We start from the raw sequence: 24702 nt of genomic DNA on the forward strand, positions 1-24702 counted from the left end.
TTTTGGGTCTGATGCTGATCTTGATTTTGGCGAGTCCTCTAACCCACCGATTACTGATGTGTTGACCGATATTTTATCAAAAAGTGCTAACATTTTCTAATTTGAAAAACATATCCGATCTACAAGCTCACTGCGTCGCGATGCAATGCATTGTGAACTTTGTAGATCTTTTTTTTAAAATAGGGTTTGATTGCACTTATTATTATTACACATCGGCTGCATAATTGCTGATACCGATGGCATCAAAAAAGTTGAATATTGGCCGATATACGAACTAGACAGATGGCGGTCTGGCTTTAATTCAAACATTGCACAGTGAAAATTGTTCTGCTCTATCCAGCCCTTAAAACATACAGGGTTTTGACACATATTTGCTAAAAGTAAAAAAAAAAAAGCAATCCTTCTTTCTCCGTCACTGTGACGGTAGGAGATTGGCAGAGTATTGGCGAGATTGCCCACTGAATGTCTTAGACCTGGAGCTCAGTGCATGGGGCAGGGCGGGCAGAGGTCAGGGCTCACGGTGTAAACAGGACAGGGTAGGTGAGAGCTCACAGCTCCAGTTCGGCCATGGCCCGCTCCAGAGGGTCACTGGTCCAGTAGTCATGGTCCCAGCCCAGGAACCAGCCTGTGAAAGTAGGTGGCTCGAACCCTTGCTTGATCTTCACAATGGGTGTCCTGCGATCTCGGTTGGCAGGGTCTGTCTCGATGTAGCGGGCCGCTGAAAGGAGACAGGCATTGGATTACAGATAGTCAGTTGTTGACTACTAGGAAGGGATAGACTCAAGGAAACTTTAAAACAACCTGAGTTGATTATAATGCTCAAAAGAAATGCTGTGCGATGGTGTAAAAATCAGACTTAAACACTTAAACCGTATACACTTCCTTGACCCAGGGGTCTATACTTGGTCCCCTCCTTTTTTCCCCTCTACACCAAATCTATTTGCCGAAAATAACCAATCTACAAGTCACATTACAACACGCTATGAGCGTGTTTGGGTTAGGGAATGTTCGCCTATTATGACATGCCCAGAAAAGGTACGGGTTCAAGTCAGTCAGTTTGGTTAGGATTTCCCTTTCATGTGCACTGTCCTCCATATGTCCTTACCTGAAACCATGGCTTCAGTCTTCTCTTCCTCTTGGGCCTCATTGCCGATCCAGACAATTACCTTAAAATGAAAATAGGGAATTAAGGTTAGTTTAATGTGTATGTGTTAATGGGTTTTCATGGCAATTTCGATTCGAAATTCGTTGGCGATAAACCGTGGTGTATTTTGACGTTTTGAAATTGGAAAACGTCAATAGGTTACCACCACGACTCTCCACTATCCTAACTCCAACCAAACGTACTTTTTGCAGCAGTAATTGGGACTCTCCACTGTCTCCAGTAGATCAGAATTAAGTCATAACACCATATAATTGTACCTGTTCCCAGGTGTCGAGGATCATGACATCATCAGTGGCAAGGTCATCCTGGGTTATCTCCCCGGGTACCTCCTCGATCTGGGGGATAGAAAATGTATAAAAAATAAGGCTTTAGCACGTCATACAACGGTATTTTAACTTCAGTGACTCTTTTCCCCTATACTGCCCTATAGTGAAGAATGAATTAAGTAAAATGGAAGGCACACATATATTGTAAAGAAGAAATGTAATACAGTTTTGTAAATTCTTGTCACCCATTCCAGTGCATGCCTAAATACTTTATATGCTTTTCCTTTTTTAAATAAAATATACAAGTCAGGGGAAGGTTTCAAAACAAATGACTGAATTTGCAATGTCAACCAGTGATGTTATCTTTCAAAGTTTGTCTTAATCATATCAGTGCATGCCCAATTAGTGTACCGTATGCATATTATGTAGTGTATCCCAAAATGACCTTAGAGCAAGATGACATTTCACATTTAAGATATACTATAGCTGTTGGCCTACTATTGACAGTAAACTAGAATGGGCTCAACTCAAGCATAATATGTTCTTGTAACACTTTTAGCAACCAAAGATGAGCCACAGAGACATACAATGAAGTTCCCGGTCTTGTTGGAGCAGGCAAAGAGCCTGGGTGGATGAGCGTCCATCCTGTCCTTGAGTCTGGTAGAGGTGCGGTACTCTGCCTTTCCTCCCAGTGCCTCCCAGAAGTCATCTGCAAACACACACAAACGTCCTCGGTGTTAAAACTGTAACCAAATGGACCTGAAGGGTCTATTTAAACTCAAAGTTACATCCCTGTAAGTCTTCATTTGGTTATACACATAAACATTTTTTTTTCTGAATGCATAGACTGTTTAAGATGATTTTAAATAAATCACTTAATAATAAAACATTGTAAAAAGGGGAAACCAATCACCATTACCATAACTATAACAATATTGTTATATATTTTATATTGTATGTACACTTTATATATGATTATACTTTATTATATAATATGAGTATTTGATTTTGGTTATGTCAGGGCTTTCTTTAAATATTTAAATCTAACAGCAAAAGCAAAATTCTATTTAAATCACTGTTCCTCAATACTCAGAAGAACTCAGAGAACAACATGGGAACGCCTTCATAAAAATGTGTAACTCTGAGAGTATCCAAATGTGCATGTGTATACTCTGAGAGTTATAAATGCACACTGAGGATTCTCTTGTGTACCACAGTGGGTCACTCGACAGAGACTGCCCTCCTGGCAGTGACGGAGTCGCTCCATGCCGCTAGAGCGAACTCTCTCTCCTCAGTCCTGATACTCCTGGACCTGTCTGCAGCGTTCGACACAGTGAACCACCAGATCCTCCTCTCCACCCTCGAGGGGATGGGTGTCTCAGGCTCTGCACTCTCCCTGTTTGCATCCTACCTGACGGGTCGCTCCTACCAGGTGATGCTGAGAGGGTCTGTGTCAGAACCACACAGGCTCACTACTGGGGTTCCCCAAGGCTCGGTTCTGGGTCCTCTTCTTTTCTCCCTCTACACTACATCTCTTGGTGCTGTCATCCACTCACATGGCTTTTCCTACCACTGCTATGCCGATGACACCCAGCTGATCCTCTCATTCCCCCCCTCTGACACACAAGTGGAGGCACGCATTGCTGCTTGTCTGGCTGACATCTCGGAGTGGATGTCGACGAACCACCTGAAGCTCAACCTGGACAAGACCGAGCTGATGTTCATCCCGGGGAAGGGCTGTCCTCACCGAGACATGGCCATCACCATTGAGAATGCTGTGGTGACGTCAACTCGGACTGCGAAGAATCTGGGTGTGACCCTGGACGATCAACTGTCGTTCTCGGCTAACATCGCATCAGTGACACGGTCCTGCAGATTCCTCCTCTACAACATCAGGAGGATTCGCCCCTTCCTCACGGAGAAAACAGCCCAGGTGCTCATCCAGGCTCTTGTCATCTCCCGCCTGGACTACTGCAACTCCCTCCTTGCTGGTGCTCCGGCATCAGCCATCAGACCTCTGGAGCTTGTTCAGAAAGCTGCGGCTCGTCTGGTGTTCAACCGCCCCAAGTTCTCCCACACAACTATCCTTCTCCGTTCTCTGCACTGGCTCCCCGTAGCAGCTCGCATTCAGTTTAAAACCCTGGTGCTAGCCTATAGAGCAGTGAAAGGAACAGCTCCTTCTTACCTCCGAGTTTTGGTCAATGCCCACACCCCTGCCCGACCACTCCGGTCTGCCACCTCGGGGCGACTGACTCCCTCGCCACTCAACGGTCCTTCTGGTCGATCGACACGGTCACGACTTTTTTCTGTTCTGGCCCCACAGTGGTGGAATGAACTTCCCACTGAAGTCAGGACAGCAGAGTCACTGCCCATCTTTCGCCGCAGGCTGAAAACCCACCTCTTCAGGAAACACTATCCTTCCTCTTTGCCTGGCCTACTTGTTGTTAACTAGTTGTACGAACTCTTGTTTTATTTTTGTATTGTTTTATTGGATCTTGTTTAGTCGATACACTTATTTGTTTTAGCTCGTGCTCATTGGATTTTGCCATTTTTGTCTCATCTGTTTAAGAAAGTAGGTAGCTGATATATTGCACTTTTACCTTAGCGCTAGGTATACTCTTGGTTGCTTGTTTTAGCAGGAAATGTACTTAAAACTTCTGGTGATTAGTAGTTTTCGTTCCCTACCTATGTTGAATGCACTTATTGTAAGTCGCTTTGGATAAAAGCGTCTGCTAAATGACTGTAATGTAATGTAATGTAATGTAGTTCAAACATGAGGCGTTCTTCTCACCGCTCTCTCCTCCCTCGGGCAGCTCGGTGGCAGTCACCCCCAGGATGTCACAGAGCTGCTGGGCCCCCTGCTTCTCGGTGTCACTAGCACCCTGTCCCACCCACGTGAAGCAGCCGCCTGGAGTCACCAGGACGAACGCATCATTGGAGTTCAGGTTGGATGACATGGCGTCAAGCTAGAGTGATGAAAGAAGACATGATGGATGATGATTAACATGCAGGGTACTGCTATATACTAAACTATAAACCAGTGGTTCCAAATCTTTTGGAACCACCTGATCAGTGGATCAGGGCATACTTGAAAATCTTGAAAGTGTTTGCACCCCACCCATCTGACACAATGCGGCTGCCGTGTTAAGTGGTCAAATGGGTGGACCTACATTTTCATTTCTTTTTTTTATTTTGAATATTTATTGTGTTCTGGCTTGGATCAATGGTACTAACGTAGTATACTTTAAGTTCCTATTTATCGGTATTACAATGAATACTAATTTTCATGGTTTTAAAGAAAAAAAGACCATAACTTTTTTATAAATTAATGTTTTTAATATTAATGTTATATTATCATTAAAATCTTAATGTTTTGCCAATTATTTGCAATATCCTCACTGCCCACCAGTGGGCCGGGCCCACAGGTTGGGAAATGCTGATACAGTATACTATAAACTGTGGGGCATCATTATGCCACGTCACAAGGGGGCGGTAAACACGTTGGTGATGGGTCATGTCACTCAATCAGGTAATAGGTAGACACAGGTGTGTGGCCTCAGTGTGTTTGAACTGCGTGGGAGATGTACGGTTCTTACAACAAACGCAAACGTAAATATAGACTAACAAAGTTTTGCACAAATACTAACACTGTAATCTGCAACTACAGTAATACAGAAGAAGAACACCTTGTTACGTAGCGTCCGTTCCCCATGACTGTCGCTATAAGGCCTCCAGTTAGTCACAACGTACGTGTGTGTGTGTGTGTGTGTGTGTGTGTGTGTGTGTGCACGCGTAATGTTTCCTTACCTCCACAGCTCGTGTATGGCCTGCTGAGTTGGAGCGCACCTGGAATAGACGTGTTTCAGCAGGGGCAGACTGACCCCCGTCCCTGGACGTACCTCCCTTGTACACCACCATGGGCTGCCCCCCAAACAGGCTCATCAGGTGGGCTGGCTCCTTGCCTTGCACTACCCGTACCTGACACACACACACACACACACACACACACACACACACACACACACACACACACACACACACACACACACACACACACACACACACACACACACACACACACACACACACACACACACACGTAAGACAAAAATAGAATGATTTAAGTTTACATTGACAGTTGTTATGGTTCTGGTTGTATATGTTCATAGCAACTCGGGATGACAAACCATGCTTCTTTCGTTGGTCGTGAGTTGTGTCTATAGTTGACAAAACTGTACCTTTTTAAGTACTGTACGCCTCACTGTAGTGAGGTCTTACATATTATCTGAGTTAAATAAACTGAAGATGTTGCTGTGTACAGTAATCCTAACATGTGAGAAAAGGTCCCAACACAAGATGGCAGCATTGAGCCATCAAAACATCACTTGGCAGTGCCAAGCTTTGATTGTCTGGAGACAAGATTTCTGACTTGAGGAAAGAACACCGTTTGGGTGATTTTGTGATCTAGGTCTGCACAGTCGTGTGCAATACAACTACTCTCATCTCATAAATATGTAAATATGCTTGGCTGGGCTGTGATTAGTTCCTCTGCCAAGTCAGTCACCAGAGCAAAATATGCTAGTCATGATTTTTCCCAACATGATAGGTGGGCAATTCTGAATTATAGACCCCTTAACAGACGACGTCACACGGATAAGAACCAGTATGCGTGCAACCAGTATGCGTGCAATGAAACCCATTCTATCAGGTCTCGCTACGACGCGCCTCACTAGCCAACACGCAAGAGGGGGTTCGGGTGCGCTGAAACCAGCGCAGCCCGAAATAACAGGTTGGGAATTGATTGCGTGAAACAATCACCTGTGCGTCCAGTCTCAATTTTAGTAAACAAATAATAATTGGTCTATTAACAGTAATAATGCCACGGTTTGAGCAAACTCTGTTCTTTTTCATGTGCTCTCTTCGTGTGTTAGGATCATTCCCAACATGCAGTGCTCCATTCTGTCTGTCTGTCCATGTGATAGCAGGATACCTCATCACTAGATGGATGCAGGCTGTCTACCTCACCATGATTAGCCTAAACACAAAGAGATTTGCTCTCCTCTCCTCTCCCTTAAATATTATAGAATGACTGTAACATTACCTGCTTGTAGCTGCCTTAGCTTTAGTTTATTTACTTATTTACTTCACATTATAGTTGGTGCCACCTTTAATGTGAGTTTGCTCTGTTCTCATGGACATTCCTAAAATTCTAGGGATGTGTGCTGTGTACGCTTGCTTGCACAAAGCCTTGCCTTCAGTTTTGCCTTAGAACTGCAAACCAGGGGAGAAGAGAGACATACAGTACTAGAAGTAGGTTACACAATCTTGATATATACTGTATATATAGTGAGAGATGGCAGTGTTGATTTACAGTGTTAGTCTTTATAGCGAGACTATAGCAATGGCTTATGAATCAATATGATATCCTGTTCTCTTCCCTTATCAGTAAACTGAAATTAATCTAATCCCTTTTATCAACAGTGTATCCAGAACTGATACTTGCAAAACATCTGTTCTGAGAGTGAGATTGAAATCAGGGAAAATTGATATCATGATAAATATAACGGCAGCAAATGTTTCAACGGTGAATGGATTCAAACACATGAAATGATTTAAGAGAACCGTTAGACATGCCCCAGCACAGAACACAACACAAACACAAACAATCGATGCACCATGCACTCAAGTGAATGATGATATCTTAATATGATATCATCATGACATCACCACAATAAAATATTTCCACATCCAGGTGGATAACCCTGGCAGAGCCGCATTGGGGCAGTATTATCCGTTAACCTTCTTTTTTGGAAGAACAGAACACTGGAACACTACCAACAATATTGTTATTGAGAGTATTAGAGATATATTATTTAGTTCTAAATATCCACGGTTGACAATGAGGCTAGCTAATGTACTGGACACTTAATCTTATATTGTTATAATTAGCCATAGACATAATGACCCGGACATACCGCCTACCCGTTTGTTTACAAACATTCTGATTTGGTCTATACAGAACCAAGAGGTGTTACAAAATACCACTCAATCAAATCCATATCTGCTGATCAACATACATGCATGTTTACAGTGATATCTTCCTTAAAATCAAAGAGCTTGTCCTCATGTTCAGGTCTCGACATAGTTTAAACAACAGGACTGCATTATGTCCTTAGTGTTGACCTGACAAGATCGTGGTCGGAGAAAGGAACTAACCATTAGCATAGTCATTGGAATGTCCTGTTTATGACCAGCCCAGGCCAGAACATTTGATTGTTGATTGCAATCAACTGGATTCTCACATCAGAGGAAGGCACCACCCTGAAAGTGCTACCAATGAAAATGAAATCAAAGGGGTAATTCAGAGCATTGTGATTTTTCTCCACAACGTTCTAATGCTTCGTCTCATCGTGAATCTTTTGTCTAAACTGGGCTTTAAAATGAACTGTCATATGCACACATTTTCAAAAGCAAGATTGCTATCAGTTTGTGGGTTTTCACCATATTTCTTCACAATTTTGTCATCGGCAATACCCCCCATGCATATTGTGGTACCTGTTGTGGCAAACCTACACTGTGGTCAACAATGTATCTCCTCTGATACACCTAGAGTCACCAGCCACTTCTTTTCACCTGACATTGAGGGGGTTTCGCCACAAGAGCCTTAACACACATGCTTCCCTTGTTTATTGTAACTAGACCATACCCGGTCGACGCATCCGTGGGGGGATATGCGCACATGATCTGGCAACCCGGGAGGCGACATTGTTTGACACATAAACGCTAATAAGAAGCTGAGATTTGATGAAATTGAAAAACGGGCTTCACAGTTAAGTTCAGATGGTAATGGTCAATGGCAAAAAAAAAATGTGCAAAATCAGTGCAATTGGTCCAGCCACTGAGGAGAACCGGGTAGCTTCACCTACTCGCCTACCTACTCAAGACGGTTACTAGAATTATAGTATGATATACCTGCACAGTTATAGTCTCGTATAGCCAGGGGGCCCACAAATTCAAAACTTTTAATCCCTATCCGAATGGATCAGATTTGGAATTTGGGTAGTACAAAAACACAGGATTGGGATCACTTTGATATCGGATCAGATCAGGACATCAAATCCAAGCTCTAATTTGGATCAAAACTTCAACATTTGTAGTTCAAAACAAAAACATAGGATTGGGATCACTTTGATATCAGATCAGGACATCAAATCCAAGCTCTAATCTGGATCAAAACTTCAAAATGGGTAGTTAAAAAAAACATAGGAATGGGATTTGATCCAAAACAATCTGGATTACCTTAGCCTCGGGTGCCCATTGTTTTTTTTTTTTTTATTACCTTGACTGGGTTCTTTTGTGAATTATCAGAGCTATACAATTAATTTTAACATATATGTCAATATAAATGAGGTGGTAAAGTTTGTAAATTGAAATAGTACATCATTTGTCACAACACAACAGTTTATTTTAGCTATTGACATAAAGTATATAGGGTTTACGTGGTTATGGGATGTCTCTAAATTGCTATACGGCCCCCTGTGTTGTTTTACATATCCACTAGGTGGAGATACTGCAGGATCAAAGCACTGATATTCAGGATCTGGCGATCTTGAAAAGTCTGAATCTGGATCAGGCTGATTCTATCCTGAATTGATTTGAAATACTGAGAAAAAATGGTGTCTAGATTGTCTGATCCTGGATCACAAAATATAGGATTTCAATATCTGATCCGATCAGATGGGGATTAAAAGTTTTGAACTTGTGGGTGGGACGATCAGAGATCAACACATACTGATACATCTGGGGAAATCTTATTCAATGTATGGGCTTGAACGGCGGAGAAAACCAGAGCTAACAAACCTATGCCGACTGCTTTGAAAACCAATCCTAATACCGTCCCAATATGAAGAACCGCCTTAAAAGTCTTTGCATGGGTTCTGCGATGCTGTTATATATTTTTCCCAATTGTTTCCACCCAGTTTTTGCCCATTCATTGAATATACTGTAGACGTCCCCAGAAGCATCATTAGGCAGAGATCTCGCGAGATTAGCGTAGGTACTACACACTGACAAAGATGATCCAGCAACTCACAACAGGCAAAGTTAGTTGAGAAAAGGATGACAGGATGAGAAAATCTCATTGTAGTGTTTGCTACAATGACTGCTAATGGCTCTGTATAGAAGCCTATAGCGCCTGTGTGAAAGGATAGGGAGGGGGACAAAGGGAAAGGAGGAATACCTGAGTGGTTATGGGAGCACCAACAACCTAGAGACAGTGAGCAGGGCATGGAGAAGACAGGTGAGGGAGAGGAAGAGGGGAAGAGTGAGAAGCACGTACAGGTCAGAGAAGACAGATGAGGACGAGGGAGAGGGGAAGAGTGAGAAGCACGTACAGGTCAGAGAAGACAGATGAGGACGAGGGAGAGGGGAAGAGTGAGAAGCACGTAAAGGTCAGAGAAGCGGTTAATGCACAAAGAAAAGTCAACGGAAGAGCAGCGATATAATAAAATGGATTTAGCTGGCACCCTCATACCCTAAAGCCTGATCCAACCCTACAGTACAACCCCCCTCGCTTACTCAGATCAGCTAACACAGGGAAGCTGTCTGAACCGTCCCTAAAACACCAGGGACAACGCTCCACACATCCCAGACACTTCTCCCTCCTAGCTCCTAAACTATGGAACAAACTCCCCATTGCAGTTAGACTCACTCCTAATTTTTTGGCCATAATCTGAAGACCTCTAAAGACTACACCTCAGCCCTTAGCACCCTAACCTTAACATACAGTAGATATGACATTCATGCAGACATACCAGGCTTAGACTTAGGACTTAGGCTTGTTTTTTCTTGACCATAATGTTAAAAATGTAACTTAGATAGCATGTTATTTAGATAGATGCTAGGTCCATTGTTCATCCTATAGTTTCAATGTACAGATATTTTTTGATAGTATATTGTTTAGACTGATGCTAGTTTTTTGGTTTACCTGTGATCCTAGTTTACTGAGGCACTACACTGTCTCTCTGTGAGTCTGCATTTTATGTATGTTTTTACCTTGTCGCTCTGGATAAGAGCGTCTGCTACAGTAAATGTAAATTGTAGAGGAACATAAGTAGGCTATATAAGCTTAAGAAAACATGGAGTGCATTGAACATCAAACCTGATGTGTGGGTATTACCTGCACAGGACCACCGCCAAGCTCTTCATCCAGCTGGGCACCCAGAATGGCCGAGGCCCCAATCTCATCCTGGCTTGAGTCCATTCCCTGCCTGTGAGAAACTCAGTTTAGAAGGCTGTGTTGTATCACTTTGGATTTGTAGAAATCCTTTGGTCTTCAGGGCTATTTTATTCATTTAATGCCTTCTTTTTATAAACATGGCTTGCATGACATTTCTAGACAGTAAAATCCAGAAAGTTAGCTAACACATTTACTGTGCAAAGTCACATGATTGTCTCTTCTTTCTGCTGAATTCATGTCTCAGTTCCTGTGAGGTTTAACAATCCTTCCTCAAACTGTGTCTGATCCTCCATCTACATAACTTGAGTGGAATCATGAAAGGATAAATCTTCACCTTGCATCATCTGGTCTATATTATAGGACAAAAAATGGGTGCCTGGTATTTGGTACAGTCAGTAGACAATATGTAAAATGGCTGTATTGTATTTACCACATGTAGATAATATGCCCCTGGCGTCCTCCATGGTGGTAGTTGTAAAGGATAATATAGCTGTCCCCTCCATAGAACTGTCCATGCATGGATGGATCCACTGGCGCCTTATCCGCTCCCTCAATACGCCAGATCTGTAAAGGATAGATAGATAGATGAATAGACAGACAGACAGACAGACAGACAGACAGACAGACAGACAGACGTGTGATGTGATGTGACGTGACTGTAATAAATAGACAATAGAACAGAAATGATGGCTGATGGTTTATAGGACCACAATGGAAACAAGCCATCAAGGATTTCTTGTGTTATCCTTTTAGCCGTGCTTGCGTAATTGTACTTGCTGCACTGTTTGCAAACTGTTAATAAAGTATTCAATTAATCAATCAATGATGCTTCCTGTTAATGTGAAAATCTGAAACAAAACCGGTTCTCTTTAGAAAAGGCAGTGAAATATAAGACTTTTTAAACCGATGCTTGACATCAAATGGTAAAACGGCTTCAGACAATCTAACCAGGCTGAGCCCTCTAGCCCTCTTACCTGTTTCTCTCCGGTACCATCATCCACCATGCCGTGCTGGGCCGCCATCGCTGGAGAGTCATGGAGGGTGGAGGCGTCGAAGGGCACCTTTTCAATCTTGGCGATGCTGTTGGAGATGTACGCCACGCCCAGGCCTTCCGTCTGGTCCTTGTCCCGCCAGTTCTTGAAGAACTGCTTGAAGAGCGGCGTCTCGCCCATCTCTGGTAGGATCTGGATCTGGGTGTGTTTTGGGTAGCCCATCTTTTTGATGAACTCGTTCGCGGCCTTCATGGCTTCCTTGCGCTCATCCACGTTGGCATCCTTACCTGCAGGGGTTGGAGGTCAAAGGGAGAATTTAGACATCGTAAACACATCATTGTGACACTTTATTGTGTGATACTTCGTATGGAAGGAAATTGTTTTGGTGTCATAATTAATTTACTGTACATGGACTAACAATGCACATAATATGGATTATGGACATAACGTTTCACATCCATCCACCTGTTTGGTTCTCTTTAAACCCCTTAAACCCCATATATTTAATTGACCGGAGTCCCCCAGTACCAGCTGATCTACAAAAACAGGCAATTTACAAGCAAGGAACACGTTGTGAGCTTGTAATATTTTGGCCGAACGTTCACCCCAGAATAGGGACACTAGGCTGCATGCGGTTAAGATGGACGAAGCTAAGCAAATTGCATGTGTTCATGAGGGAAGGATTAGTGGTTTTATCGAGTTGGACTGCAGGAAAGTCAATCATAAAGCAATGCGTAGACAGGGGCGGGTAATTATGCTTGGAGGCAGATGACAAGACATTCCCAGTTTCATCTTAAGCTTACTGTGGGACTAAGCAACCCATGTGACAAAACTAGAAAAGTGCGCTCCTCGGAGCGCAAGTCTCCCGCTAGGCTGGGTTGCCTACACAAGTTTGGAAGCCAGCCATAGCCAATCGGAATGGAACGTGAAAAAATATGATCATACATCTTGATCACATGACTCCAGAGATAATGTGTACCGACTTGTGTGATTTTTGGACAATCTTTAGGAGTAGTAGCGAATTTGCAAACAAATTCAAAATGGCTAAATATCTTGTAGGAATTTGACTGTACGACCTACGGTTCAAGACTTATAGGCCAAAATGTGAGGCGCCCTGACTGACTGACTGACACACACGGACGGACGGACATGAGCGAGAATATAGTCTCCAGCCTTCGGCTGTCTGGGCTGGTGGAGACAATAAAGCAAAAACTGCCTTCAATCTGTAAAAATAATGACTACTGAGTACAATGTTACTTGCACAAATGTACATAAATAAGTGTAACTGATGTATATAGCATTCTATACGTGTATAGAGCGTGCCAACGCGTCGTCACCACGGGGGGCGTTGGCATTGGGCGTGGCATTGGGCAATGTTAAGTCAACCTGGTTTTTACCCCTCAAAGATGTCCGCAGCTACCAAAAGACACTTGTTGACGCCCCTTTCAGGAATTTTGGCATGCTCTATATAGCATTCTGTACATCTGTATATTGTGATTCTAGCAGCACCCCCATTGCTGCTAAACAGATTTGACCATACCTCCCTTAACACGTTTTTTTATCATAGCTACCATTCTTACCTTTACTTCTTACTCTCTTTTTTTCCTCTTATCTATTTTGTCTTATTCTTATATTTAATATTCTTATTATTAGTTATAATTTTTCAGTACAGCATTAGCCATTATTATCATTTTGTTATATTGTATTGTACATGTTCCGCAAAGCACAGTCTTTGCAAAACATGAGGGACAAATAAACCCCTCTTGGTCTACGAGAAACAACTATTATCCCACTCTTCCCCAAGTGTCACAAATATGGCAAATATGACAGCCAGAGTGCGAGTACCAGAGTACCCGCCACACCAAGTCAATCTTTTGTCCATTCAAAGCCGTTTGTGACGTGGGAGACAGAACACTCGACTGTGGGCTAACATGGGTGACTATCACATTAGCAATCATAGATTTCTCTCTACGTCACCGATGGCAGATTGATGTGAGCAGCAGCTCTGCATCTATAATAGAGAGCCCAGACCAACAACACAGACAGACAAGAGGCCAGATGCCATGAACCTTGTCTAGACTGCACGATGTAAATGAGGGCACTGACTTATATTTGGCACTGTATCACTTACTACATCATGATATGTTTTTGTGTCAGTGGTTTTCAAACCAGATTGTCATGATTTGTCATAATCCAACAACAATGGTGGCAAGTATCTAGCTGCGGTGGTTGCAAGTTGCAACCAGCTATTTTTGATCTACCGGGTGATCAGATTGGGCTATTGAGGTGATGAATTGAGTTGATCAAAAACAACCATTATCAACCATTATTGTTTGATGTGCATAATACGTTTCTCCCCGGTTAGTCAGAATTGATCCTCCCTTTATTATTCAAGTCAAATTATTGACACATCCATTGATATATTCTATGCTTGTATTATTCAAATTAGCAGCCTATAAAAAGACATAAATCAATTCACTATCTGGCACTGCATGGGTGAACAGAGGAACCATAGGTTTGAATCCACTGCGGTGCATCCGGCTTGCCGAGAGGCCGTAGGGTTCAACAGCAATGGAAAGCAGTGGGAGGAATAATTTACATAAAAGACTAAATTGGGAGAAAAAGGGGTAAAAATAATTGGCTACTCTAAATTATATACTCTATATAAAATTCTGCCCAAAAAGGTTGCCCACCCCAGAGCTACAGTAACAATTCTGAGTAAATTAAAGGGAAACACTTTGCTGCCCAAATCCCTGCTATGAACTCGGCTGACCTTTCCAGACGAAGATCTTGCCATCGGAGCCATGGTCCAGAATGAAGCAGTCGCTGGACTCCAGGGCACTCTGGGAGAACGGGTTCTCAGCTGCCACCAGGGCGATGGTCATGTCTCCAGTGGCATTGGACACCTGGTGAAATGTTTTTTTTTTTTAAGTATGTATGAGCAATTTCTGCTTCGGTATTGTGACAGATATACTCAAGAGTGCATAGGTGGTTTCAGGATATCGCACTAATGTGATTAAGGTACTAAATGGAGGAGAGCGTTATGGATTTAAACGATGACTGGCATAGTTATAGTTCTTGTTTCAATGAAAGAATGAATATACCCAGGACAGGGATGATATGGCCACCTTGTGCTGGGGGAACCATTATTGTTATTGAATAGAAAGCAACACTTATTTGCCATTTTGCTATTCTATTTTGAACATACTGACATCAAAACTGTCCTTACTGAAATTGTATGGTCTTGGTCACAGTTTAAAATAAATCTGCTCAAGAGGCACTAATTGCAACTCTTTTACTTTCTTCAACAGTTGGCTTAATATTCATTCATAGCAGCACATGTTATAATGTTGTTGTTAGAGTGTGTGTGTGTGTGTGTGTGTGTGTGTGTGTGTGTGTGTGTGTGTGTGTGTGTGTGTGTGTGTGTGTGTGTGTGTGTGTGTGTGTGTGTGTGTGTGTGTGTGTGTTTTCATGTTCTCACTTTGTAGAGTTTGGCCATCTTCCTGTTTGAGGCGTCAGCCTTGATGTCATCAGACGCTCCTTCAGGCAGGTCTGGTTTGGGACCGAGAACCTGAGAACAGAAGAGAATAGTGTTGGGCATCTGTTTCATGGTGGGGTACAAGTCTAATTTATGCTCCGTAGTAAAGAACTGATTTACAGTACGATAACTGATCTACAAGATAACAAAGTGTCACCATGCAACACGTTAAGTTGTAGGTCAGTCCTTTAAGGAAAGCTAAACCCTTGTGCAATGGGTTATCAATTAAGCTTAAGTCGTGATAGAGGTTAAAAATGGGGAATATAAACATTTAGTGAGCATTGTTGAGGCATTTCTCATTTACACAGTAGCACAGCACATTTAGGGTTGCGCACCTGTGTCGCACACGAACATACTAGATCTTCAAGCTCACAACGTGTCTGCTATTTGTGGTGCGAGACACAGGTCACACAGACAACCAAGTGTAAAGGGCTGTTTACACCAAGCATGATAACTATAACTATATAACTATAAAGACATAGTTTTAAAAATCGTTCTAACTCAAGCGGATGGCAAATTTCCCACCACAACTAAAGTAAAGACAATGGTGAACGATATAGTTATAGTTATCATTGTAGTTATAGTGCTTGCTTGGTGTGAACGCCTAGAGCAAGAGAATGACCCAAGCTGGACCCAAACTGTTACCGTCAGTGTACCAGTACCAATCAATAGTGCACATGTCATGCATCTATTCATAAGCACTAATAACTGGTTGAGCAACCAGGATGTCATGACAGGTTTGTGATTATTGTGCTTGGTTCCACTCATCTTACCTCCAACATTTTCTCTCTCTCCATCCCCTCATCGCAGACGTAAACACGGGCCCGCCCACTGCGCTCGTTGTCACGGATACCCTTGGCAACCTGCGTAGCCTTTAGCTTCTCAAAGCGGTTGCTTTGGGATCCACACCATTGGTAGATTTCCTTAGAGCAACAGAAAGACAGACGTTTTACTAAATAACTAACTTAATAACTACTTATTTAACTAACTTTATTACTACTTAACTACTTGGCTCTGTACTTGGAACCCTTTTTTCTGTCTAATATTTTTTCCAAAAATCGACAAGCTCACAATGAGTCACTGTGAGCTTGTAGATCGGCTATTTTTGTCTAATGTTCCCTCCGGAATGTGGTTAATTCATACATCCAAATGTATTATCATTATTATCATGAACATCCATTGACAACAATCTGCTACAAACCTTTCAAAAGTTATCAGGTGAATTAAACTAGTGTCAGTCATAAAATAATGATTTCATGACAAAACAATATAATAATAGATCAAGTGCGTTGAAAGGCGTTATATAATGTATTAATTATTACATCAAATTGCCAACTATGTAATATTGTATGTTGTTAATTTCTCTATTATCCTATTAAAATATGATTAATACAAATCAAGTCTCTGTCCAACTCACATTTCCCAGGTCTACAATGAAGCAGTCTCCCTGGTTGAAGCTATCCCAGCTGACTGGCACCTCCGTTGCCCTGACAACACGCCGACCCTTGACCTGCAGCACACGCTGCATAATGACCTCATTGGTGACGACATGCTTGAACCCAGAGGCCACGCCCCCTTTCTAGAACAATTCAAAGAGAAGAAACAAAATGTGAGTTCCACAGAATTGCAGCATCTATCTACTTTGTTCAATTTAGTGTACATACAGTAACTCAGCATACAGCTGTTGACACGGAATCCTTTAACCACTTAAGCGCAAACATTTCCTAAATTATTTCTTTTTGTGACGTTTTTGAAAACTTTTCTTTTCCTTTTCTTTTTTTTAATGACATGCCCAACATTGGGACACCAGGATCAAAATGGTTAAATTAAAGAGAAAAATTAAGCTTACACAAAAATCACTTGATTCCAGATTTTAAACAAATGAAAATAGAACACATGAAGCAGCATCCAGTATATACAACTCAATTCAGGCCTGCTTTAAAATACATTTATAATCTGAAATAATCCATTACATTCTGCCAATATAACCAATTTGAACCTTACCATGTATTTGATTGCAGGCTTAAAATACCCCAGAAAGGCTTTGGACTCGTGTCCCTGGACCTCCCGGTATTGGATGGGTTTACCACCAAGATAGTCGTCCATCTGGACAGTGAAGATGGCTGCTGAACCGCTCTCATCCTGCGTGCAGAAGTCACCTGGAGAACCGAAAACACATACGGTACAACACCGTAAATGGATGTGACTGTGTAGGATGGCTTGTGTAGGTTGCTTTCTCTCAGTAGTCATGCAACTACTGTACACAGGGATTCACATGGGCACTCATACAGTATGTGAGCTCAGAGCTCTCACTGCAGTTAGTCAACAGATCAATGCATGGAATAATGGGAGTGAAAACTTTACAGCTGGTTACAAAACATCCTGCTTGTGGGGAAGTGCTCTGCAGTTACCATGATACGTCACACTGATACAGAAAAGTACCCAAGATCAATAAAATAAAAATAGCCCCCGACTCAGCGTTGTCCTCCCTGCCTGGTATTGGCTAAACCCTACAATGATCCTGCACTGTCTGGCAGATTATGCGGCAAAGAGATGCGCCTCTAAAAAGGCTAATGCTTGATTTATACACTGTCATACAACAAAGTATAAATCAAGGCTTAACATGAGGAAAAGCCTGCAATGTGGAGGCATTGAAGCTACTGCTACTGTCATTACCCATTCTGAGTGCTAAGCTTTCATTACTGGCAAATAATAAGAGTTTATTCATACGGGACAGAGGTTGTTGGGATGAAATCTTTTTTTTTTATTACAGAGATCTATCACATCAATAAAGATGCGATAGATCTCTGTAATATTATTATTTGTTAATATTACATGCAGGTGTTGGATTTTAGTATCAGGAACCTTCTCTGATACCCATTTTAGCATGGCATAAGACCAATATCAAAAAGCTTAGGCAGTGCTGACTGGATAGTGCATTGACCACATAATTGCAATGTTCCTGATTTGATTCTGACTGCAGACCTGTGTTGCATGTACTGTATATACTGCACTCTGTCCTCCACTTCCTGTCTAAATAAAGCAAAACAGCTTTCTTCAGAAAGTAGAATATCGCCACTATCGGGCAGATAAATAACTTGTATCTCCATATTCCATATTCCATCTTTTGTTTTGAGAAACGAATGCCGTAATTTATACTTTGGACAAAAGTAGTGAAAATAGCCGATCTATAAGCTCACAACGTGTTGCAAAGCGAGGTGTTATGATGAACTTGCAGATCGGCTATTTTTGCTATTTCAGAAAATGTTTAAATTATGTATTTTCCTATAATGGCATGTCCAAAATTACAGAAATCAAAAGATGACACAGATGCGTTCCCGGTCTTAATGGGTTAATGCAAGAGCCCATAAACAATGCAGTGTGATATATAGAATACAACACTGTCAAGTTTTGTGTCCTCACCCAGCCAGAAGTGGAGGTCATACTGTAGGTTCCCAGAGCGCTGTTTGATGGTGTTGAGGATTAGGTATGCGTCTCCTGTGTAGAATCCCCCGTAGAGGTTCTGCGGTACCGGTACCAGATCAAACTTTTCGATTCTCCACACCTGCAGGCCTGGCTCCTGCCCAGCACGCTCAAACTCCGGGTGGTACGCCGCCATGCTGCCTAAAATAAATCAGACGTCACTTCACTTCACTATGATTAGATTTGCTCTATAATCCTGTCCTGTGGTAACGCTCCAGTCCGTAGTGGATTTAAGCTCAGGCTAAGCAGTCTGATAGCTGTGTGAATACAAGAGAACTCACTGTCATCATAACTCTGTGTGAGTGAGAGAGGGGAGAGATGTAAACGCCCTATTTGAGGGAGATTCTGCCGTCGAAAATATTAAGCCACTCCCTTAAAGTCTACCCCCGTTGCCATGGCATACAAAGATAAAGTTTGTTATAGTTAGTTATTAATATTCTGTGTTGTGAGTCATCCGTGCCCTGAGCTCACTGTGTTTCCTCCTCCACTGTGGAGGGAGAGGAAGTTGACAACTGTGACTCAGTTATGACTTTGTCTGGGAGTTACAGCCTGGCATGTAGAAGTGGCATAGGAGCGCTTATAAGATAAGATAAAATAAGAAAAGCCCTTATTGATCCCTGAAGGGAAATTCAGGTGCCATAGCAGCAGTAACAGCAGTGAGAATGAAACACAGGACAGGTGCAGGTAAGAGAAAAGAATCAAGAACCACAGCAAGATAAGAATACAAATAAAATACTGAACTGTTGGCTCTAGATATCTGCACTGGATCTCTGAATGAGTGAACGTGTACAGTCTATCAATAAATCAGTACAGTGATTCTGAATATACAAACGAATATACATTATCGCTATAGATCCATCTCAGGTGAATATATTAATGAATATATGTGCATTCCATTCACATGAATATAAGAATGGATAAGTACACTCTATCGAAATGAGACTGAATATATACCTACATACCTAGGTCTGTCAACAGAACTTCAACAGTGAGTGTCTGGATTATGTACAATCTATCAATGATCTAATAGTCTCTCAACAGTTATCCTTAACAGGCATCTGTCAAAGTTAGAGACGAGCTAATATCGCATTCTTCCCATTGTTCTTTTTCCTCATACTCCTTGCATGCAGATATAACAAGCGTGTGGAAGCACGCAAATATGCAACCACACGCGTGTGCGCATTTGGTTACATTTGCTTCAATTATCACTTAGGATTTTACTGTGTGGATGTGTGGTGCCAAATCAAGAGTTTCAAGTGGGTGTCTGTGCCAAGTTGGCCAGTCTGGCAGTGAGCACGGCGTACAGTACAGTAGCTGTATGACATTTTGAAGACATGAGTTGAGCATCCTGTTAGAATCCATGTTACGGCAGTATGTAAGCCTGCTGAGACCAGCTTTAGATGACTATCAGGAAGGAAGAGTTGAGCTTCTGGGCCTCCTGTCAGGCTCCAACATATGTTTTCACCTCATGCAAATTAGAGGGGTGTGTGTGTGTGTGTGTGTGTGTGTGTGTGTGTGTGTGTGTGTGTGTGTGTGTGTGTGTGTGTGTGTGTGTGTGTGTGTGTGTGTGTGTGTGTGTGTGTGTGTGTGTGTGTGTGCGCTCTGTGCGCTGTGTGCAGGAAATGACAAAATAAAGCCTTGCTCTTTACATTGACCAAACTTCCACACAGTAACGGGACATAGTAAAAAGACTGTAACTCTGTTACTTGATCCAGTGAAGTGAAACAACAATCTATGCAAAACTCGTAAAAACAAGTTACTTAGTTGGTCTAAACTAAAGGCTAGTAGTATAGGCTATACTTCATCCCATGCATAACCCTTTTGACAAAATGACGTATTTTCAACAGAAAAAAGGCAGTTTCTGTCTTAATTACTACCATTCCAAACATTCCAGATAGAAACTAAACCAGCACTTTTCAAAGAGGTACGTGTTCTAAAGTGAAAACACAGAACCCTCTGAACCAAGAATCTGTAAAAAAGTTTATTACTCATTTACTTCATTACATTCAAGGCAACCAGAAGCATTATGAGTGCATTATAAACGTGATTTCATATTTTAAAAAATGTCCCCAGAAATCCATTCACAGGCGCACACAGTGTTTTGGAGAAAACATTTTGGAGGCCCCCGTCTCCATTTGCATGTCTAGCCAGCCGCCAGCATTTGAGCAAGAATATTGCCCATTCTTCTAGGCAGCCAGCTGCCCACAAACATCGCAAGAATCTGGTTCTGACCTTGGAAGAGGGAAGTTGCTTCAGAATCATACAAACAACCCTTCAAATATGGGGTTGCTTCTGACCCCATCTCATCTTCCTCTTATGCAATACACAGACTCATTATACAATATTTCATAGCCGCAGAGTCAGATTGCTGTAATTAAACATGGCAAAGAACAGTGTGCTCACTAGACTCCAGAAAGTAATTTACACTTGAGCCCTATTTTATACTTAATCGTACGATGGTATCACCGCAGAGAAAACAGTAGATCATTGTGAACTTGTAGGTCAGCTATTTTCGCTATTTTTGACAATATTTGAAATTGCCAATAATAACATACCCAAGGCACGAAAGCTAAAAGACATGCATGTTAGGCACGTACTCCTGCCATTGCCATTGACCAAGGCACTGGCATTAAAACTTGCATGTAGTTTTCTGCTCAATGCTCTTAAGTCTTAACCACTTAAACGTTAAACCCTATATATTTTGTTGAACGGGGTTCCCCAGGGATCTGTACTTCTCAGAAAATAGCTGATCTTCAAGCTCACAAAATGTTGCGTTGTAATACGTTATATTGTAGATCGGCTATGTAGAAAAGGTTTTTGAGGAGTTGCTGGTTTGCTGGGACCAACATTTCAGTATTTATTTATTTGGCACAGATACCGTTAATGATGCTGGAAAGTAGTTATCTGGCTCAGAGGCTAAATCTGTGGATCTAATGCACAAGTTCAACACTAAACTTGGTAGCAAACCTATTACAGTATTGCATGCATACTATCTATTCCAGGCCAAGCCCCTCTTTCACTGTGTGTGATGTATTTTGATCCTAGTACAATGTGCATCAGTACACTCTGTGTGAAATGGTTTATGGTGTCTGTCTCTACTTCATTGTTCCATTAGTACACTCTCAGAGAAATTTACACTCAGGATTTTACAGTGTGAAAGTGAAAGGATAAGACACACTGACCAATGTACAATGGAGAGCAATTACTCAGAAAAACTCAATTCAGAAAACAAAATTCTGGTGATTTTCTTAAGTGAATTGTGGTTTTGTGATTCTATGTAGGTATGTGTTCACAAAACTTAGGCCAACTAAATCCATTTAAAAGTATTCGAAATAAAAAGACTGTCTTCGTCAATCCGTAAGAGGTTTGTTAAAGATATGTGGTTTCATCCACCACACAAATTGGTCATTGCACTCTACATATAGAAGTCCCAATTCTGTATAGGTCCACCACTATTTCTCTAGCGGTACTGAGTACGATTGTTTACTCAGTATGTTCACACGGTTGAAGGGAAGCTAAGAACAGCATCTCAATTTCACCCTGGCAAAAAAAAAGAATCTCTATGGCTTACATGATTCTCAGACTACAGAACAAGCAACAAAAGACAGACACTACAAGACACTTGTTGACCAACCAACTGTTTCTGAGCTGCACAAATCTGTTACTGGTTGCCTGCTGCTGCTTTGGGCTGTGACTCAATGGGGGTAGTTTGGTTGACTCAACACTCAACAACTTTGAGCATAAATAGAACCAGTCACATGACTTATATGGGTAACACAGGGTGTATCCCACCCAGCTGCAACATGGCATGTTATGATCATTCCTGCCTCTCTTATTGAGGCTCTTTGTCCACTCATCTCTTCCAGCTCTTCATGAACTGAATAAGTCACTCCAGGTCTCTTTGCTTGATACAGTACCCTGGACCACTCCCCCATTCACCCCCTCTCTCCAGCCCAGTCCCAGTTTTGGGAATGGGTATGCGGAAAGTTTTGTTTTTGTATTAGCTGGCTATCAGGCCCTCATAGTGAGATTCAAGTGTAAGAATGAGATGCACAACTTGATCCACTGAAAGGAACTGGGGGTGGTTGGGTTCGTTGCAGAAAAAGGGTCAGTGAAATTACACAGGGAGAAAGAACCTGAAAGCACTTAGGATCAATGCTTTCATTTATGCCACTTCTGATCCCAGGATTGCAATTACGATGTAATAGGTTACAGTAGAGGAGAAAGAAGAGGAGGGGAAACACGCTTTCATCTCTTACTTCACTCTTAGTGTTTCCACTGTAACTTGTCTAATTATACTACATCGTACGGCATGTGTAACTCACTGACAATAACTGTTTGTGTACGGTTTTACGACAAAGTATGAATTAGGCTTAAGCTCTGTTAAAAAAAGAGATTCCTCAGTCCAGAGGACTCCGGATGACTCATTTTCTCCATGCATACCGCTCTCAGCTGCCCTCAAAGAACCCATTGGATAGCACTTTGCTGAGACTCCCATGCACTTCAGCGGCTGGCCCCTAAGCTCTCGTTCCCTTTTGTGTGTTTGCACAGCGTAAAAGGCAGTATGGAAAGGAAGTGAATCGAAGTAAGATAGCTTATGACTTTGTAACAACCGTTGTGTCATATTGAGGGTTATTAAACATCTATAACCTGCTGTACCAGTGTTCTTCCTCCTAGCTTTCTGTTTTCTCTCTCGCAAGTTTTATTGTCAGTGCATAAAATAGGGAGAGAATCATAACACACACACACACACACACACACACACACACACACACACACACACACACACACACACACACACACACACACACACACACACACACACACACAGATGACCATGTGGGATGTTGACAGACACACTTAACTTCCTCCTCATATACACAGGCTCAGTATTTAGGTGATGTTGCTATGGAGACAAAACCCCCCTGCAGTACATATATGACTGAATGTCCAGCTGTTGGGGAGAAATGCCCACTTGCCCAGACACGCCAGTAGGCCTAGTCTGCAGTCAGATTTTTTTTTTTTAAACTATGAAACTTTCATTAGTAGTAGACCTGTGTGTAGACCTGTGTGAACAATCAAGGTGGTAAGCTTATGGTTATGATAAATCTATTTTAGTGAATCGCCATATTACTATAAACTAGCCCACACTGAGGCCTATGTTAATGGGCCTATATGAGACAATTTCAGAAGCATTCGAGTAGTATTCATTGTCCCTGGCTGTCTCTGTCCATATATGGCATTATTGAATTGTGACAATAAAATCGGTCAAGCATCTCTTGAAGGCACAAAGATTGTCATCAGATCGTTCTAATTAAATGAAGAAAAAGAAAAACACTCCGCAGCTATGCTCTTGAAAGGCTACAGTAAAAGAAAATACTGAAATTACATAGGTTGATAGGTTCGGTATTTTAGTAGGATACTAAAGTAGGCTATACTACAAATACCGTGGGGCGTGGGCTATGCTCATTTTGCCACATCATTATACAGTTTGCAAGTAGTTCATATGCTGAGACTGACTAGGCTAGATTAGAAAAAATAACGGTCCAGATCACTTAAAACAAGTATCAGATTACAGTGCATTAATCTGTTGTCTAGGCCTGTTATATTGTATATGAATATGATGATGCATTGCAAATGTCTCCGCTTCTTACCTAATGCTGGATACGAAAGAGATGATGGATGTTGAACTGCGGAGATCAGTGCTTTGCGTCTACAGGGAAACACAGGCTTTGATTCGGCTGTCCAGTCTGGTTGAGACCGGGGCGTTTATATGAATAGGGGACTCCCTCTTTCTTTGGTGTTTTGCCCAGGTGGGCGTGGCTTTATGCCTATCCCTAACCCGCCTAATCCTAACCTTAACCTCAGTAACTAAAACTATGCCTAAACCTAAATTTAACCTCCCAAACACTAAGCCTAACCTACCCTAACATTAACCTCACAGGAGGAACTATGCCTAAACCTCACCTCAAAACCACGCCCACGTGGTCGAAACACCGGGAAAATAGAGAGTCCGGGTC

The 24702-nt window shown here is 42.0% G+C and overlaps 1 protein-coding gene across 2 annotated transcripts; it reads right to left on the bottom strand.

Moving 5' to 3' along the window:
* Positions 1-127: 127 nt before the first annotated feature.
* On the bottom strand, positions 128-24475 carry LOC311038282 (gelsolin-like). 2 transcript variants are annotated; one of them, XM_084047703.1, is made up of 16 exons: positions 24337-24475; positions 18623-18823; positions 17204-17358; positions 16617-16778; positions 15973-16122; positions 15143-15232; positions 14435-14567; positions 11644-11948; positions 11100-11233; positions 10610-10700; positions 5239-5409; positions 4223-4397; positions 2019-2140; positions 1423-1500; positions 1106-1166; positions 128-718 (listed from the first exon to the last, which is right to left on the bottom strand). In XM_084047703.1, exons 2-16 carry the CDS (start codon positions 18816-18818, stop codon positions 549-551), a joined length of 2193 nt encoding a protein of 730 aa, XP_083903829.1. In that variant the 5' UTR covers positions 18819-18823; positions 24337-24475; the 3' UTR covers positions 128-548. The 2 variants fall into 2 exon arrangements, with proteins under 2 accessions (XP_083903829.1, XP_083903830.1); XM_084047704.1 differs by having other exon boundaries at positions 18623-18819; positions 24337-24441.
* Between the last annotated feature and the right edge of the window lie 227 nt (positions 24476-24702).

This window comes from Gymnoscopelus microlampas (genome assembly GCF_963454915.1).
Source record: "Gymnoscopelus microlampas genome assembly, chromosome: 21".
Taxonomy (NCBI): domain Eukaryota; kingdom Metazoa; phylum Chordata; class Actinopteri; order Myctophiformes; family Myctophidae; genus Gymnoscopelus; species Gymnoscopelus microlampas.